The sequence below is a fragment of the Phocoena phocoena genome, chromosome 19, assembly GCF_963924675.1.
Source record: "Phocoena phocoena chromosome 19, mPhoPho1.1, whole genome shotgun sequence".
Classification (NCBI taxonomy): domain Eukaryota; kingdom Metazoa; phylum Chordata; class Mammalia; order Artiodactyla; family Phocoenidae; genus Phocoena; species Phocoena phocoena.
The window spans coordinates 17,902,547-17,917,403 of NC_089237.1; the positions used below are offsets into that span (position 1 = coordinate 17,902,547).

Sequence of the window (14,857 nt, forward strand, 5' to 3'; positions counted from 1 at the left end):
GGTACAATAACCCCACGAGGTAGAGATTATTACAACTCTCATTTTAAAGGAAGGCTGTGGAGCAGAAGATTAAGTAACTAGCTTACGGCTCAAGAAGAGGCAGAAGCTAGACGAGAACCCAGACTGGGTGATTCCCAAGGGGGCTGCGCCCTACCTCCCCAACATTGAGCAGGTGTTTGTGCGGAGAGAACTGGGTAGTTCTTACAGTTTAAGGAGACACTTACGACCAACCCTTTGTGTTGTAAGCAACAGTCATTCTCCCTCTCAAAATTCTGCAACAGATTTCCGGGGCTCAGGAACTCTGAGAACCCCTGTGATTGGACCCTATTCGCTACACTCCCTAGCAGCTGGGGTTCTGGGCACGCGGCGGGGGCTGCGGGGTGGGCTGTGGACAGCGAGGGGGCGGTGCCCGGAGTCCCGCGTGGTGGGGCGCCGCCTGCAGGGGGCGCTGGCGGCGGCTCCTGGCGGAGACAATCGCACTGAGCGGCCGCCGCAGCAAGAGCTGGAACGCGAGCGGGAGCCCGAGCCGCGCGGCGCGGCGCAGAACTGGGGCTGAGCGGGGCCGGCCGAGCGGGGCCGGGCGGGAGCCATGGGCCGTTAGGGCCGGGCCGAGCCCCGCGATGCCGCCGCCGAGTGGCCCCAGCGTCCTCGCGCGGCTGCTGCCGCTGCTGGGGCTGCTGCTCGGCGGCGCCTCCCGGGCTCCCGGCAAGTCGCCGCCGGAGTCCCCCAGCCCGCAGGGTGAGTGTCGGCCGGGAGGGGCAGTGATCGCGGGCCTGAGCCCCCCACCCCCGCGATCGGGCCCCCGCCCGCCAGCCCCCTATTCGCGGCGCTCGTGAATTGGGGGGTGTTCTATTCCCTGGATTTGGGTGGGGGGAGCTAGGCGACCTGGGGTCCTCGCTTACGGGGGAGAGGAGGGAGGGAGAGGGAGACCGCCGGGCGGGGGTCTCGGGGAGACACAATGGGGAGGGCGGGGGTCCCCAGGCTCCGCGCCGTCGCCCCCTCCCGCCTTGTTTTTCTCCCTCCTGGTCCGCGAGGCGCTGCTGCCTGAGCCATTGTCTATCGAAGACACCCGCCCAGGGGCGGGCTGGGGCGGCCGCCCGCTCTGCAGCCCCCAGCGGGTTCCTCGCTCCCGACCCGGCTGGGTGGGAGCCCAGGCAGCGGCTGCCACCCTGGGCCCGGACGGGGGCTGGGCGCCTAGAGCTGGGTTTGAAGGGGGGAGGGGAGAGGGGGAGTGGGTGAGGCGGTGGGCGGATCGGCTGCTCGAATGGGGTTCTTCGTCCCGGAGTCTGACAGCCCCCAGACGGCCTCCCAGGTTCAGAATTTGGGGTGCACCAAAGAAACGCTGATGGGCCCATGATGGAGGAGGGGCTGCAGTTGGGGGGCTGTCTGGAAAAAGAGGTACGTTGTGATTCCCAGCTCAAGGCGCATGGCAGGGCTGTGGTGGCGGAGCCATGCTGAGCTGGCTAACTGGCCGTGGACAGTGCCGGCTGGGAGGGCAGGTGCCTGGGTCCCCGTCCAGCAGGCCTCCAGCCACTCCTGTCCGCAGCCCCCCCCCCAGGTCACCCCCTCCTCATCTCACCTCTGCATCGCAGTGGAGGAGACCCTCCCAGCGCCTCACGGGCCCAGGTGGGTGTGTGAGGTGGGAGCAGGGCGGGCTCCTGTAGCGGGAGAGGTGGGAGAGCCGGACCGTGACTCCCTGCCGACGCCTGGGTTCTCAGGGGCCTCCACCCACTCCAGCCCGCGCCTGCCTCCCAGCCCCTGGCCACGCACCCCAGGCACTGTTCTCCCCACTCCTGCCTCTTAGCCCCATCCCTGCTCTCCACTCTTCGCCTTTCCACCAAGGAGCTGACAGGAAAAGCCGGGGGGGGGGGGGGGGGGGGAGGTTGGATGAGGGAAGTGGGGTCCGGATGAAGGGAGGGGGTCGGATTTCCTCCTGGAATGAGGCAGGGCTGAAGCCTGGACAGGCGGATCCTGTATGGAATGTCAGGCTTTGAGGAATGGGGAAGGATCTCCTCGGCTTCAGTCTTCCCTGCTCTCTGCAGGAGAGGAGGCTTTGATGGGTAGGAAGAGGCCCTGTTTTTTCAGGAAACCTCTCCCTCATGACCTGCACCTCAGGGGAGGTGGCCCAGGGAATTGGCTGGAATAGAGCCAGGAGAGGGGGTTCTCCCAGGCCGCTAGCTGGGGGCCCAAGTTGAGGGAAAGGGGGAAGGGCACCTGCCCACCCCCTCCCCAGCTTGGCACTGATGCCTCCTCAGGCCTTACCTGCCCACCCCTGTGTTATTCCCTAAGCCCCCTCCCCTTTGCTAATGCTCTGGCCCTTGAACCCAAGGCATTCCTTCAAATGACCATATTCCAGACTCCTGGGTCCCGTCTTCCCAGCTGCTCTATACAGCTGCTCCTAGCCTGGGGTAGGAGTGGGGAGTCGGCAGGCCCCTCTAGCTTCTCAAAATTCCTGCTGGGTGGCCGGGAGAGGGGGTGGTGGTGCGGGGAGGCTACCGGTTCCCTGGAGAACCAGAAAGCAGGAAAGGTTCGAGTGTGTGCAGCCACCCGCCAAGTTGGGCTCTGGCCTGGGAAGCGACAGGGAGGTGGGCTCAGGCGAACAGCTGGATGGGATGCCAAGGGCAGGCGTGGTGCTGGCCCTGGGGTTGGTTGAAAGCCTGAGACAAGACACCTGTCGCTGTTGAATGTCCACCCGTGAGGCCCCGTGACCTCCACATGCCCTGCTGCCCTCGGCTCCGGGGTCTTCCTCCTGTACCTGGCCTCTCCTAGGTTTGTGTCTAGCACCCAGCCCACTCCCCACCTCCCTCCTGGGCCCCACACTGAGGCCTCTGTACCTTTCCAGGCACGACACCCACTCCCATTATTGGCAGCAAGGTAGGGGTGAGTCACATTCTTGAGGAGGGGCTGTGCTGAGTGAGAAGAGGTAGATGGTGCTGTGGATCAGAGAGGCTGCCTGCAGAATCCATGAGAACAACTCAAGGCTGGTCCCTACCCTGTCATCCCATCTGAGCTCGGGACACCTGCAGGCCAACCTGGCCAGACCATCTTGAGGCCAGGGGTAGGGGTGGCTGGAAAGAAAGACTTGGACTTCCCTTCCCAGCCTCCTCCACACTGGTTACCCTTGGGCCTGGGTCGGCCCCCCCAGATCTCCTTCCCCTTGCCAGGGCCCCAGCTCTCTGCCCATCTCCTGGGAGGAATGAGGGCGTTGCCATGGTGACTGACTGTAGCTGACCAGCTGGGAGGGGGCTGGCAGTCCATGTGAGGGGGAGGGGTCAGGAGGTACTTGTTTGGCCTTAGGGGTTGTGTGAGTCCCTAAATCCGAAGGGAAACAGGTGTGTGCAAAGGATTCTGGGCAGAGGATGAATGATAGGAATGGCCAACCTGCTGGTGTCCCCTTCTCAGTTTTTTCTTGAGAACCCAAACTCTGACCCAACCCCCCTTCCTCCCTTCCAAATGGCTGAAACTTGACCGCTCTCCTCTCCACTTGCAGATCCCTGGTTCTCCGGTTATTCAGCCTTTCTCAGCCCTCCTTCCCTCTCCTCTCCCTGACACCAGCCCCACAGGGTCCAGTGGTTAAGAATTTGGGTCTAGAGACAGACTCCCTGGTTTGGATCCCAGATCTCCCACTTTACTGTAGTACAAGTATCTAAACTCTTTGAGCCTCAGTTTCCGTATGGGCTAAGACATCGAGTCTAATACATCACTGACTGTAAGTTACACCATTATTTATTTCATGTGCCAGTAAAAGAGGGAAAAAAATGCTGCCAATTATGATTATGACATATCGATCATAGGTGTAGCCTGAGTCCAGAAGTGTTAAAATGTCAAAATGTGCATGTGTCAGACTTGATGAAATATGCTAATAGTACCACCTACCTCACAGGCTGATGTGAGGTTTAAATGAGGGCTCTTTAAATGCTGGCTCTTATAATACCTTGTCTAGCCTGGGCCCCAAGGCCACGCCCAACCCACAGCCCCCTCCTCTGATCTCGAGGCTCCGCCCAGTTCTCTCATGCCTCCTCCTTCCTCCTCACTCCCCTCACCCCATCTTGCCCACAGAGATTCTGATCAAGGTGCAGGTGTACGTGAGCGGGGAGCTTGTGCCCTTGGCCCGGGCCTCAGTGGATGTATTTGGGAACCGGATGCTGCTGGCCGCCAGCACCACGGATTCAGAGGGCGTGGCCACAGTGCCCCTCAGCTACCGCTTGGGCACCTGGGTGCTGGTCACTGCTGCCCGCCCTGGCTTCCTCACCAACTCTGTGCCCTGGCGTGTTGACAAGCTGCCCCGTGAGTGCAGGGGCAGCTGGAGGGGGTGGGGAGCAGCTGACCTCATCAGCCCCTTCCCAAAATAGTCCTTGGGGGCGGAGAGGGCAGGCTTTCCAGCAGCTGCTGCCTGGGCTGGGGTATGCACAGGGGGCTGAGGGAGGATGAAGCCACTGGGATTCAGATGGTGGGAGTGCCAGCCTAGGGGAGGGGGGGGCTTTCTCTGGAGCTGACAGACCATCCCTCCTGCAGTGTACGCGTCAGTCAGCCTCTACCTGCTGCCCGAGCGGCCGGCCACCCTCATCCTCTATGAGGACCTGGTGCACATCCTCTTGGGCTCTCCTGGTAAGACTCCCCGCTCTCCACTCCCCCACCCCTCCGCCCACACCAGCTCCTCTTCCCTCTCCCTGACTGGGTATAGAGAACTTCGCCTGCCACATGTTAGCTGGGTACCCTTGGGCAAATCACTTAACCTCTCTGAGCCTTAGTTTGTTCGTCTGTAAGATGTGAACAATTGATAGTATCTACATCGTCAAATTTAGGTGAGGATTAAATATCATCAAGCATGTGAAAAACTTCATAGAAGGTGGTCAATAAATGTTGATTGTTACTGGGGCTTCTCGTGGTTTCTATTCTCCCTCTACTCCTACCATTAGAATTCCCATTTCCTGCCGCCTTATCTTCAGTGGATCCACACGTATTTCTTGTGCACCTACTGGGTGCCTGGCTATGTCAGAAGCCAGGGTCATTCCACAGGCATAGAACACCTATCAAGTGCAAGGACTGGAGCAATCCCACAGTGGCCCTTGTCCACCCACCAGGCTTTTGGTCTCACCCAACCAATACTTCCTGCAGCACCTGTGCTGTGCCAGGCATTGTCTCCGGTGCTGGGGAATAATGGTAAGGAAGAGCAGAGCGGCCCCCCACCTGGTGGAGTTCCCCGACGACTAGGAAGACAGACAGAGCATTGCAAACGCTGAGATAATTACAGATCAGGCAGCGCAGGGGGGCGGAGGGCAGCTGCTTTCAATACTGAGAGGACCCTCACGTGGGAGAATAGCAGGGTGAGGGGATTTGGCGAAGGGAGCTGTGGGACGCGGGAACTCGGGAGTTGAAGGCGGAGCAAAGGCACCTTTGCTGGAGAGGAATCAAGATGCAGGGGCAGAAGGGGACCGTGAGGGTGCAGGGGATGCTCTGGTCTGGCTATGCAGGATGGGGACGTGGTGCAGACTGGTTGACGAAGCCAGGCAGAGGGTAAATTCCATCTGGCTAGTACTAGGGAGCCACTGTGGGTTCTGGAGGGAGAGCCTCCCCTCCCCAATTTATATTCTTATCTTGAGCCCTTGTCCCCAATTACTTTTCTGGTTTGCTGCTCTTCCTCTCTCTGATCCTGAACCAGAGGCTTCTAAGATGTCTTTGGAGGTTTCTAAAATGCCAAACGAACCCGAGCTTAAACCCTCCCACGGCTCCCACTGCTTTTGGCAGAAAGCCTAGACTCTTTCACAAAGCTGGCAGCGCCCTCCAGGGCCTGGCGCAGTCACCTGCAGTGCCCCGACCAGCAAGCCGCCTCGTGCCCCTGGGCCTTTCTCCTGGAAGTCCCTTTCCGCTTTCTTTCCCGGCTGACTCTTACTCACACTGCAGGGCTCCACAGGGCATTCCCAAGCTGGGCAGGCCAAGCTCCCCTTGCACCACGCTATTTTACCACCGAGGCAGGATGGAACGGTGGGTGAGAGGAGGGGCCCTGGCACCAGACTGCCTGGGCTTCAATCAGGCTCCAGTGACCTTGGGCAGGTTACTGAACTTCTCCCGCCTCCATTTCTGCATCTATAAAATGGGGCTGATAATAAAGGCACCTACCTCAGGGACTGTTGTGCTAATTTCAGGGGTTAATATAAGTAACCTGCTTAGAACAGTGCCAGCATATCTTAAAGCTTAATAAATGTTAGCTATTACCATATTATATTGGAATACTGTTTATACATCCGCTCTGCTCCAAGCCAGACAGACAGACAGACACACACACACACACACACACCCTAAGTTGTCAAATGCAGTAGCCACATGTGGCTGTTTACATTTGAATAAATTAAAAGTTCATTAAACTTTTTAGAATTAAAAATAAATGCAGTTCCCCAGTCGCACTAGCTACGTGTCAAGTGCTCAACAGCCCTGCGTGTCTAGTGGGTACTGTTACAGGCAGCAGGACACAGAACACTTCCATCCGTAGCAGGAAGCTCTAACGGGTACCGTAATGAACAGTGACGCACCGGACTGTGAACTTGAAGGCAGGGAATTGTAAGTTGCATCTTATTCCTCTTTGTATCCTCAGCACCTAACACGGTGCCTGCCACGCAGGAGGCGATAATAGTTGTTTGAGGACCTGAACCTCGTCATTTTATAAATTAACATGGAAAGAGTGTTTCCGAGAGAGCAAGTAACTTGCTCGGGGGTCACACAGCCAGGACCAGAAGATTACAGGTCCATGTCCCTTCTAGGTTATCATTCTAAGCCTGCCCAGTTCTCTCCCCAAGTCACCACCCTTCGTGGCCTTCCCAAGTGGCCTAACCCATTGGCTCCCCTTCTCTTTAGATAATTGCTTTCTGCTCTGGTCCCTGGGGACCCTTGTCCCTGGCCAGGCCACTGCAGCCCCTCTTTCCATCCAGGTGCCCGCTCCCAGCCCTGGGTGCAGTTCCAGCGCCGGGCTGCCCGCCTACCTGTCAGCTCTACCTACAGCCAGCTCTGGGCCTCGCTCACGCCTGCCAGCACCCAGCATGAAATGTGGGCTTTCCCTGCCTTCCTGGGCACGGAGGCCTCCAGCTCAGGTATGCTGGGTGCCAGCCATGGAAGGGATGTTCCCCCCACCAGGATTTAGCCCTCATCCCTTGTGTCCCCTTCCTGCAGGCAATGGCTCCTGGCTGGAGCTGATGCCCGTGGCTGCTGTGAGCGTGCACCTGCTGGCAGGTAATGGGACAGAGGTGCCGCTCTCAGGCCCCATTCACCTGTCCCTGCCTGTGCCCTCGGGGCCTCGTGCCCTCACCGTGGGCACCAGCATTCCAGCCTGGAGGTTCGACCCCAAGAGTGGTGAGTGCCTCAAGGAGGTGCAGGTGCTAGAGTTTGGGGAAAGAAAGTAGGACTTAAGTTGGGGGGACACTGAGTTTGATGAAACCCTTGCCTCTCCCAGGGCTGTGGGTACGCAATGGCACTGGTGTGATCCGGAAGGAAGGCCGGCAGCTCTACTGGACCTTCATCTCCCCTCAGCTGGGGTACTGGGCGGCTGCCATGGCCTCCCCCACGGCTGGTGAGAGTGGGGGGACAGCAGGGGTGGTGGGTGGTAGAAAGGGAGGCTGGGAGAGTGGCCTCCTTCTGAACGGCAGGAGGGACATCCACACCTGGGAATGCTAAGCTCTTGCCCCGCACAGGGCTGGTCACCATCACGTCGGGCCTCCAGGACGTCGGCACCTACCACACCATCTTCCTGCTCACCATCCTGGCGGCCCTGGCCCTGCTGGTGCTCATTCTGCTGTGTCTGCTCATCTACTACTGCCGGTGAGTGCCCCGCATCCCCTCCGACTGCTTCCCAATCCCCCAGCCTCCTCTCATCCCAGGCACTGACTGAGGCCAGCTCCATGCCTGGTCTTGTGCTGGGTGCTCGAGGCCCCAGAGATGCATAAAACACAACTTCGATCCTCAAGGCCCGACAGGAAAGCACTGCATATGCACATGCAAAGACCGAAAGACGGGAGAGAGGAAGCAGGAGCTGCAGGCCAGGCCCCTCCAGGGACACTCTGCAGCTGCTTCTACCGCCCAGCCCTCACTTTCAGGGGTCCTCAGGCCACACATGCCCCTGGGTAAGCTTAGGTGCTTCTCCCCGGCTCTCACTGCACCTGCTATGTCCCAAGGAGTGCAGCTTATGCCGAGGGAGGCCCAAATGGGCACAGCTGCTGGCTGCTCCCCCCCCAGACTCTCAAGCTCTTTCCGCACACCTCTCCCAGAACCCATCTGGGCCCCCCAACCTCTCTCTTGAGTCCCAGGCACTGTCCCCACCCCTCCAACTATATCCATCCCCCATCTTCCAACTGCGGGTTTAGGGAGCTGCTCTGGCCTCCACCCTTTCCTGACGGTCCCGCTCTGCCCCCTGTCTCCAGGAGGCGCTGCCTGAAGCCGAGGCAACAGCACCGCAAGCTGCAGCTCTCCGGGCCCTCTGACGGTAACAGACGAGACCAGGCCACCTCTATGTCCCAGCTGCATCTCATCTGTGGGGGACCCCTGGAGCCAGCCCCGTCGGGGGATCCCGAGGCTCCGCCTCCAGGCCCCCTCCACTCAGCCTTCTCCAGCTCCCATGACTTGGCCGCCTCCCGGGACGACTTCTTCCGTGCCAAGCCGCGCTCCGCCGGCCGCCCAGCCGCCGAGCCTGCGGGTGCCCGCGGGGGCGAGGGCGCCGGGCTCAAGGGCGCCCGCTCCGTCGAGGGTCCCGGCGGGCTGGAGCCAGGCCTGGAGGAGTACCGGCGGGGCCCCCCGGGGACCGCGGCCTTCCTGCAGGAGCCGCCCTCGCCGCCACCGCCCTTCGAGCACTACCTGGGCCACAAGGGGGCGGCCGAGAGCAAGACCCCCGACTTCCTGCTGTCTCAGTCGGTGGACCAGCTGGCGCGGCCGCCGTCGCTCAGCCAGGCGGGGCAGCTCATCTTCTGTGGCTCCATCGACCACCTTAAGGACAGCGTCTACCGCAACGTCATGCCCACCCTGGTGATCCCCGCGCACTACGTGCGCCTCGGCGGCGAGGCGGGCGCAACGGGGGCGAGCGATGAGCCGGCCCCGCCCGAGGGCGCGGCCCCCGGCCCGGCGCGCCCTTTTCCCCAGCCCGACCCCCAGCGCCCGCTGATGCCGGGCCACTCGGGCGCGGGGGGCGAGGGCGGCGGGGGTGGCGGCAGCGAGGGCTGGGGGAGTGGGCGCTCGGCACCGGTCAGCGGCTCGGTCACCATCCCGGTGCTGTTCAACGAGTCGACCATGGCGCAGCTCAACGGGGAGCTGCAGGCGCTGACCGAGAAGAAGCTGCTCGAACTGGGCGTGAAGCCTCACCCGCGCGCCTGGTTCGTGTCCCTCGACGGGCGCTCCAACTCGCAAGTGCGCCACTCCTACATCGACCTGCAGGCGGGCGGCGGCGGCCGCAGCACCGATGCCAGCCTGGACTCGGGCGTCGACGTGCACGAGGCGCGGCCGCCGCGCCGGCGGCCCCTGCGGGAGGAGCGGGAGCGCACTCCTGCTGCCGCCCCGCCGCCGCCACCGCCGCCTCCGCCGCCGCCGCCGCCCGCGCCCCCGCGCCTGGCGCTCAGCGAGGACACGGAGCCGAGCAGCAGCGAGAGCCGCACGGGCCTCTGCTCCCCGGAGGACAACTCGCTGACACCGCTGCTGGACGAGGTGGCGGCGCCCGAGGGCCGGGCGGCCACGGTACCCCGGGGGCGGGGCCGCAGCCGCGGGGACAGTTCCCGCAGCAGCGCCAGCGAGTTACGGCGCGACTCGCTCACCAGCCCGGAGGACGAGCTGGGGGCGGAAGTGAGCGACGAGGCGGGCGACAAGAAGAGCCCGTGGCAGCGGCGGGAGGAGCGGCCGCTCATGGTGTTCAACGTCAAGTAGCACCCGGCCTGGCGCCGCCTCCTCCGCCCGGGCCCGCCCCCAGGGTGCGTGCTCCGGGGGGCCGCGGGGCCCCTCGCCCTTAGCCCCCAGCCCCGGCCTGGAAAGATGCCCGGGGGCCTGCGGAGCTGTCCGCTGGTATGTGCTGGGTAATGTCTTGGGAGGGACCCGTGTCTGCCTCCGAGTGGGAGGTGAGAGTCCAGACCCCCGACGGGAGGTGCTGGGAAGGAGGGCTGGGTGGGGGGGGGAAGCAGTGCCTGTATAAACGTGGCTGTACATAGAAAGCTCTATTGTGGGAAAGCAGGAGGGGCACCTGGGCCTCAGCTGCTAGTGTGAGGGCTGGGAAGGGAGGGGCGTTCTAGTGGACCCCTGGGAGGGGAGGGGGTGCCGCTTGCGGACTAGCCCACCTCTGGGCTACGATGTCACAGGGCTGGAGGCTGGGGTGGCTCTGGGGACTAGGGGATAATGTGATGGGATCGCTGTGGGCAACAGCAAATATAAAACTGGTGAGATAAACTTCTGTGTGTCTTTCTGTGAGGGGGGGGAAATGTGGACACTGGATGGGGGCCCTGGCTCCAGGGCCCCCTGGGGAGGGCAGGCAGGGTGGCCAAATCAGACACTGTTAAGAAAGTGTACAAACTTTACTGCAGCGCGCACGCGCGCGCGCACACACACACACACACACGCACACCTGTGGATAGGGAACAGCACCTGGTCACAGGGTCCACGGAAATGGGGGGAGGGGATGGCAGCTGGAAACGTGGCTTTTGCCACAGCCCTCGTTGGGATAGGGAGGGCCTTAGACTGAGGCCCCGCCTCCCAGGGTGACAGGGGTACTCAGAAATGGGGGTCTGGGAGACTGTGGCGGCGGAGAGGTGCTGGGGAGGCCTGAGCAGTGGGCACCCTCTGAGCAGGGTCTCAAAGGCCGCGGAGTGTCTTCAGTCCTCAGTCCCTCCTCACAGCAGCTGCCTCGGGGCCGGGTCCCTCTGAGGAGCGTCCCAGCGGAGGGCTTCCCGGAGCAAACACTTGGTGCCCTTGGCCCCACAGCGGAAGCCAGAGGGACAGCAGTGACGCCTGTCCGCACAACACGTGCCCTGGATGGTGGGAGTGGGGGGGTAAGAGTTGCGCGTGGCAGGACCCGGCCCAGGCCCACACCCGGCCCCAGGGCGGGGGGTGGCACTGACCTGGCGGTAGGGACAGCAGGCCCAGCCCCCTCGGCTGTCTCGGCAGCAGGTTTGGTTATCGTGGCAGAAGTGCCTCTCCCCACAGTCCACGTTCCCCACACCCACGTGCCGGCCGCGGTCCAGGTGGGCAGCAGGGCGGGAAGAGTCCACCTCCTTCTCGCAGGATCGGGCCTTCACGTTGCAGGTGTACCCAGCCGGGCAGCAGTGCTGGCGGTCCTCACAGCACACGGCCTGGGGGACAAAGGGGCATTACACTCTCGACCACCTAACGTCCCCCCACCTGGGACTGGACTCCCCTGTCCTGTCTGGAAGCAGGCAGGTGGGCACTCACGTGTGGCAACTGGCAGCAGGCCCAGGCCCCGCTCAGGCTCGGGCAGCACGTCTGCCCCACCGGGCAGCTGGTGTGCTGGTCACAGCCCATGTCTCTGGAGTGGGACAGGGAAGCCCGGCGGGCAGGCAACTTGGCCAGTCCGGTCACCACCTTGTTCCCTCTCTTACAGTGCCCCCCAGCCAAACACGTGTAGCCCTGGCGGCAGCAGACAGCCTGGGGAGGTGGCAGAAAAGGGTGGTCTAGGAAGCCACTATGGGACGGAGCGCTGAGCCGCCGCTGCCTCCACTCTGCCTCTCCTGCTCACAGCTCCTCCAGCTGGGAATGACTGACTGAGCTGGTGCCACCCGTGGGCCAGGCAGAGGGCAGGAGAGCGAGGCAACAGGAGCCTGGCCATGTGCTCAGGCCAAGACACCGTCCCTCCCCCCAATACTCTCCCCCTTTCCGTGCACCTCTGGGACAGGACAGCAGCCCCACTCCCCAGACGTGAGTCGACAACAGGTACTGGAGGAGGGACAGCTGGTGACGTTATCACAGGGGACATCATTCTCCACGGCTCGGGGGTCCGGCAGGCTGACGTGGGCTGGGGCCTTCCTCATCCAGGGCACCCGGCGGGCCCCCTGTTCACAGGTACCCTTCTCTGTGTCACACCTAAACCCAGCCGGGCAGCAGTGCACGTGGTCCTCACAGCACACAGCCTAGGGTGGAGGGAGAGGGGACGGTGGGCCTGGGGGGCCTAGCTGGCTGCCACCCTCTGCTCAGCCCAGGCCACTCACCGCTCCTCGGTACCTGGGCAAAAGGGCAGCAGCCCCAGGCCCCGGACAGCAGGCGGCAGCAGGTGTAGTCGTCGGGGCAGCTCACCTCCATGTCACACTTCACCTCCCGGACTGTGAGGCAGGCAAGGAGGATGGGTCGGCAGTGGTGCTGGGAACCCTCGGGGGTGCCCTCCCTTTGTCAGTCCCACAGCTAGAACCGGATGTGAAGGATGGAGGGTACCGCTCAGGCCACCCCGGCAGTGATCCTAAGGCGAGGCCCAATGTGGACAAAAGGGGGCTGTCCCTGCCCTGGCCCCTCCGTGCGGCCATCAGTCCCCAGCCCCATTTCTGCTCACTCCTCATGGTGCAGGTGGAATGGCGGCGTCTGCCGCCTCCCCCGGTACCTGTGTGTGCGGGCAGCTTGATGAGGAGGTCCGTAGCGTTCTCCTTGGAGAGGCACTTACTCTGGATCAGGTCACACACAGTGTCCTGGGGGCAGCAGTGCAGGTGGTCGGAGCAGCAGATGGCCTGGGTGAGGGCGAAGTGGTCTTTGGGATTTCCAGTCTCCCTAGAGCTCAGGGAGCAGCCAGGCCGACAGCTGGCACTGCCCCAATCCCCCACTAGGGGGTGGCATGAGTCCTGAGCAGCCAGGCTCCCAGCCAGCCACCAGCCAGCTAGCCCCACCCCTTGGAGTCCCTGCCTGGTAGGTAGGTGTCCAGGCCAGATGGCTGTGGACGCACAGCCCAACTGGCTACAGCCCCTCACTCACACTGGGCATCGGGCAGCAGCCATACTTTCCACTGGGCAGCTTGCAGCAGGTAGAACCATCAGGGCACTGGGACTGTGCATCTGGGCACAAGACCACTGGAAGGAGAGAGAAAGGTGAGGGGCAGCCAGGGTGGAGGGGAATGTCTCCCCAGCTAGGAGTTAGATGAGGCCTCTCCTCGCTCCCAGCTCACACCCCGACACTCTCCCACCTCCTTACCTGGCCTTTTAGTCTTTTGGGCAGGGATCTTCTTTGCCAGGGGGTGGGTGCCTGTGGCCGTGAGGCAGAGGCCACGAGCCAGGTCACAGGAGGTGCCATGAGGGCAGCAGTGCACCTTGTCTTCACAGCAAGAAGCCTGAGAAGAGATGGCCCTGACTATGTCTTTGCTCCCTCCAGCCCTTCCTCTGCCCCCACTGCCCTCCTCCCTCCCCCCATCTTCCCAAACTTGTACCTGGGGCATGGGGCAGCATCCCCACGAGCCATCAGGCATACTGCAGCATGTGGAGGAGTTGGGGCATTCGAACTGTCTGTCGGGGCACTGGACGGCACCCAAGGGCTTGGTATCTGTGGACGGGATGACCCAGGATTCCACCCAGTCAGTGAAGGTCATTCCTCCCACCACTCAAGGAGCTGCTGGCACCAGATCCTGCAGGCCCAGCTACAGGAGGATTCGGGGGCTGGCACTAGGGCTCAGGGCTCCCCCAGGCTTTCCTAACCCACTGTCCCCCAAGCCAGTCCTTGCCCCAGCAATATGGCACAGGGCAGAGGCATCCACTGACTGGGTAGGCCTTAAACCAGGCCAGCTTGGCCTCTCCCCACCCACACAATGCTTGGCCGTGGGTCTGGAGTCTTACATTCTCTCCTGACCCCTCCTCGGCCCCGTGCTGCCCCTCTCTCCAGAGCAGGGGGGCTGCTTAGTATAGATGTCACGTGAATGAGGACACAAGGGCAGGAATCAAGGTCACCCAGCTGGCTGCACTCCTGGGTGCTCCGGGCTCTATGTGCTGCCCATCTGGCTCACCTGATCTTTGGAAGCAGGACCGCCCGTCAGCACTGCAGTGGAAGCCCTGGGGGCAGCAGTGGTGGCCATCCCCGCATGACACGGCCTGTGGGTCACAGAGATGCCTTCGTTGGCTAGGCCCATTTCCCTGAGGGTGGGAAGAGGGTGCAGGAAAAGTGTAAACGCAGACCCAAGCCCTCCATCGACCTAATGGCACCCTCACCTCTGGGAACGGGCAGCAGCTGGAGGTCCCCGAGACAGTGAGGACGCAGGAGTAGCCAGGCGAGCAATGGGCGTCGGTCTGGCACGGTGTGCCCAGATGCCGGCTCAGCGCCGTGGGCCACTTGTCCTGGGAAGCGAGAGGAAGGGATAAACCGAAGGACCCGAGCCCGGCCCCCTCCTCTGGCCAATCCAAGATGAACCTTTGGGAAATCCCAGGCTGCTAGCTCTTGCCTGGGCCGAAGGGCACTCACCGGAACGGGATTGCAGCAGCTGTAGGTAGCTCTTCTCAGGTCCAGGCAGCAGGCCACAGGGCAGAGCTGACCGTCTGGGCACTGTGTTCCAGCCACCAGCCCTGTCACTAAGGCCACCCAGCTCACCAGAGTCCACATGGTCCACCTGCAAAATCCCTAGAGGCATTCGGCAACCAGCTGAAGCCCAGGCCACCCTCGATTCTGGGCCCAGTCACTCCCCCCGCCCCAGGCCCAGGCCTAGCTGAGCCTCCCCAGCCACACCCTGTCCAGACAGGAAGAAGGATGCGGGGCCTGAGATTCAGTTTCCTACGTGTGTCCTGTGTGTGTGTCACACGTGCACCGGCGCGTGTACACCCATGAGCATGAATGCTGGCATGAGCATGGGTGTGAATCTGTGTCCCCACATGCGGCCTAACACCTGAGTCTCTGTGGCTGAGTGTGTAGAGACGTGGGTATGTGA

General features: G+C 62.4%; 2 protein-coding genes across 2 annotated transcripts; one reads left to right on the top strand and one right to left on the bottom strand.

Annotated features, from left to right (window-relative positions):
* Window positions 1-620: 620 nt before the first annotated feature.
* Window positions 621-9,894, top strand: FAM171A2 (family with sequence similarity 171 member A2). Its single transcript, XM_065897863.1, has 8 exons — window positions 621-738; window positions 4,060-4,287; window positions 4,516-4,608; window positions 6,927-7,085; window positions 7,165-7,344; window positions 7,445-7,561; window positions 7,683-7,809; window positions 8,409-9,894. Exons 1-8 carry the CDS (start codon window positions 621-623, stop codon window positions 9,892-9,894), a joined length of 2,508 nt encoding a protein of 835 aa, XP_065753935.1.
* Window positions 9,895-10,517: 623 nt separating this feature from the next.
* On the bottom strand, window positions 10,518-14,536 carry GRN (granulin precursor). Its single transcript, XM_065896920.1, has 12 exons — window positions 14,398-14,536; window positions 14,148-14,273; window positions 13,946-14,030; window positions 13,376-13,488; window positions 13,144-13,279; window positions 12,928-13,022; window positions 12,563-12,686; window positions 12,193-12,290; window positions 11,856-12,101; window positions 11,407-11,619; window positions 11,076-11,306; window positions 10,518-10,985 (listed from the first exon to the last, which is right to left on the bottom strand). Exons 1-12 carry the CDS (start codon window positions 14,533-14,535, stop codon window positions 10,848-10,850), a joined length of 1,743 nt encoding a protein of 580 aa, XP_065752992.1. The 5' UTR covers window position 14,536; the 3' UTR covers window positions 10,518-10,847.
* Between the last annotated feature and the right edge of the window lie 321 nt (window positions 14,537-14,857).

Excerpts from the sequence above, each read along its gene's own strand:
- GRN (XM_065896920.1), bottom strand. The coding sequence starts at position 14,535 with ATGTGGACTCTGGTGAGCTGGGTGGCCTTAGTGACAGGGCTGGTGGCT. Across the intron at positions 14,031-14,147 it reads GCTGCTGCCCGTTCCCAGAG|GCCGTGTCATGCGGGGATGG; the intron begins GTGAGGGTGCCA and ends TGTGACCCACAG. Across the intron at positions 13,280-13,375 it reads GATGCTGCCCCATGCCCCAG|GCTTCTTGCTGTGAAGACAA; the intron begins GTACAAGTTTGG and ends ATCTCTTCTCAG.
- FAM171A2 (XM_065897863.1), top strand. The coding sequence starts at position 621 with ATGCCGCCGCCGAGTGGCCCCAGCGTCCTCGCGCGGCTGCTGCCGCTG. Across the intron at positions 4,609-6,926 it reads CATCCTCTTGGGCTCTCCTG|GTGCCCGCTCCCAGCCCTGG; the intron begins GTAAGACTCCCC and ends CTTTCCATCCAG. Across the intron at positions 7,810-8,408 it reads CTGCTCATCTACTACTGCCG|GAGGCGCTGCCTGAAGCCGA; the intron begins GTGAGTGCCCCG and ends CCCTGTCTCCAG.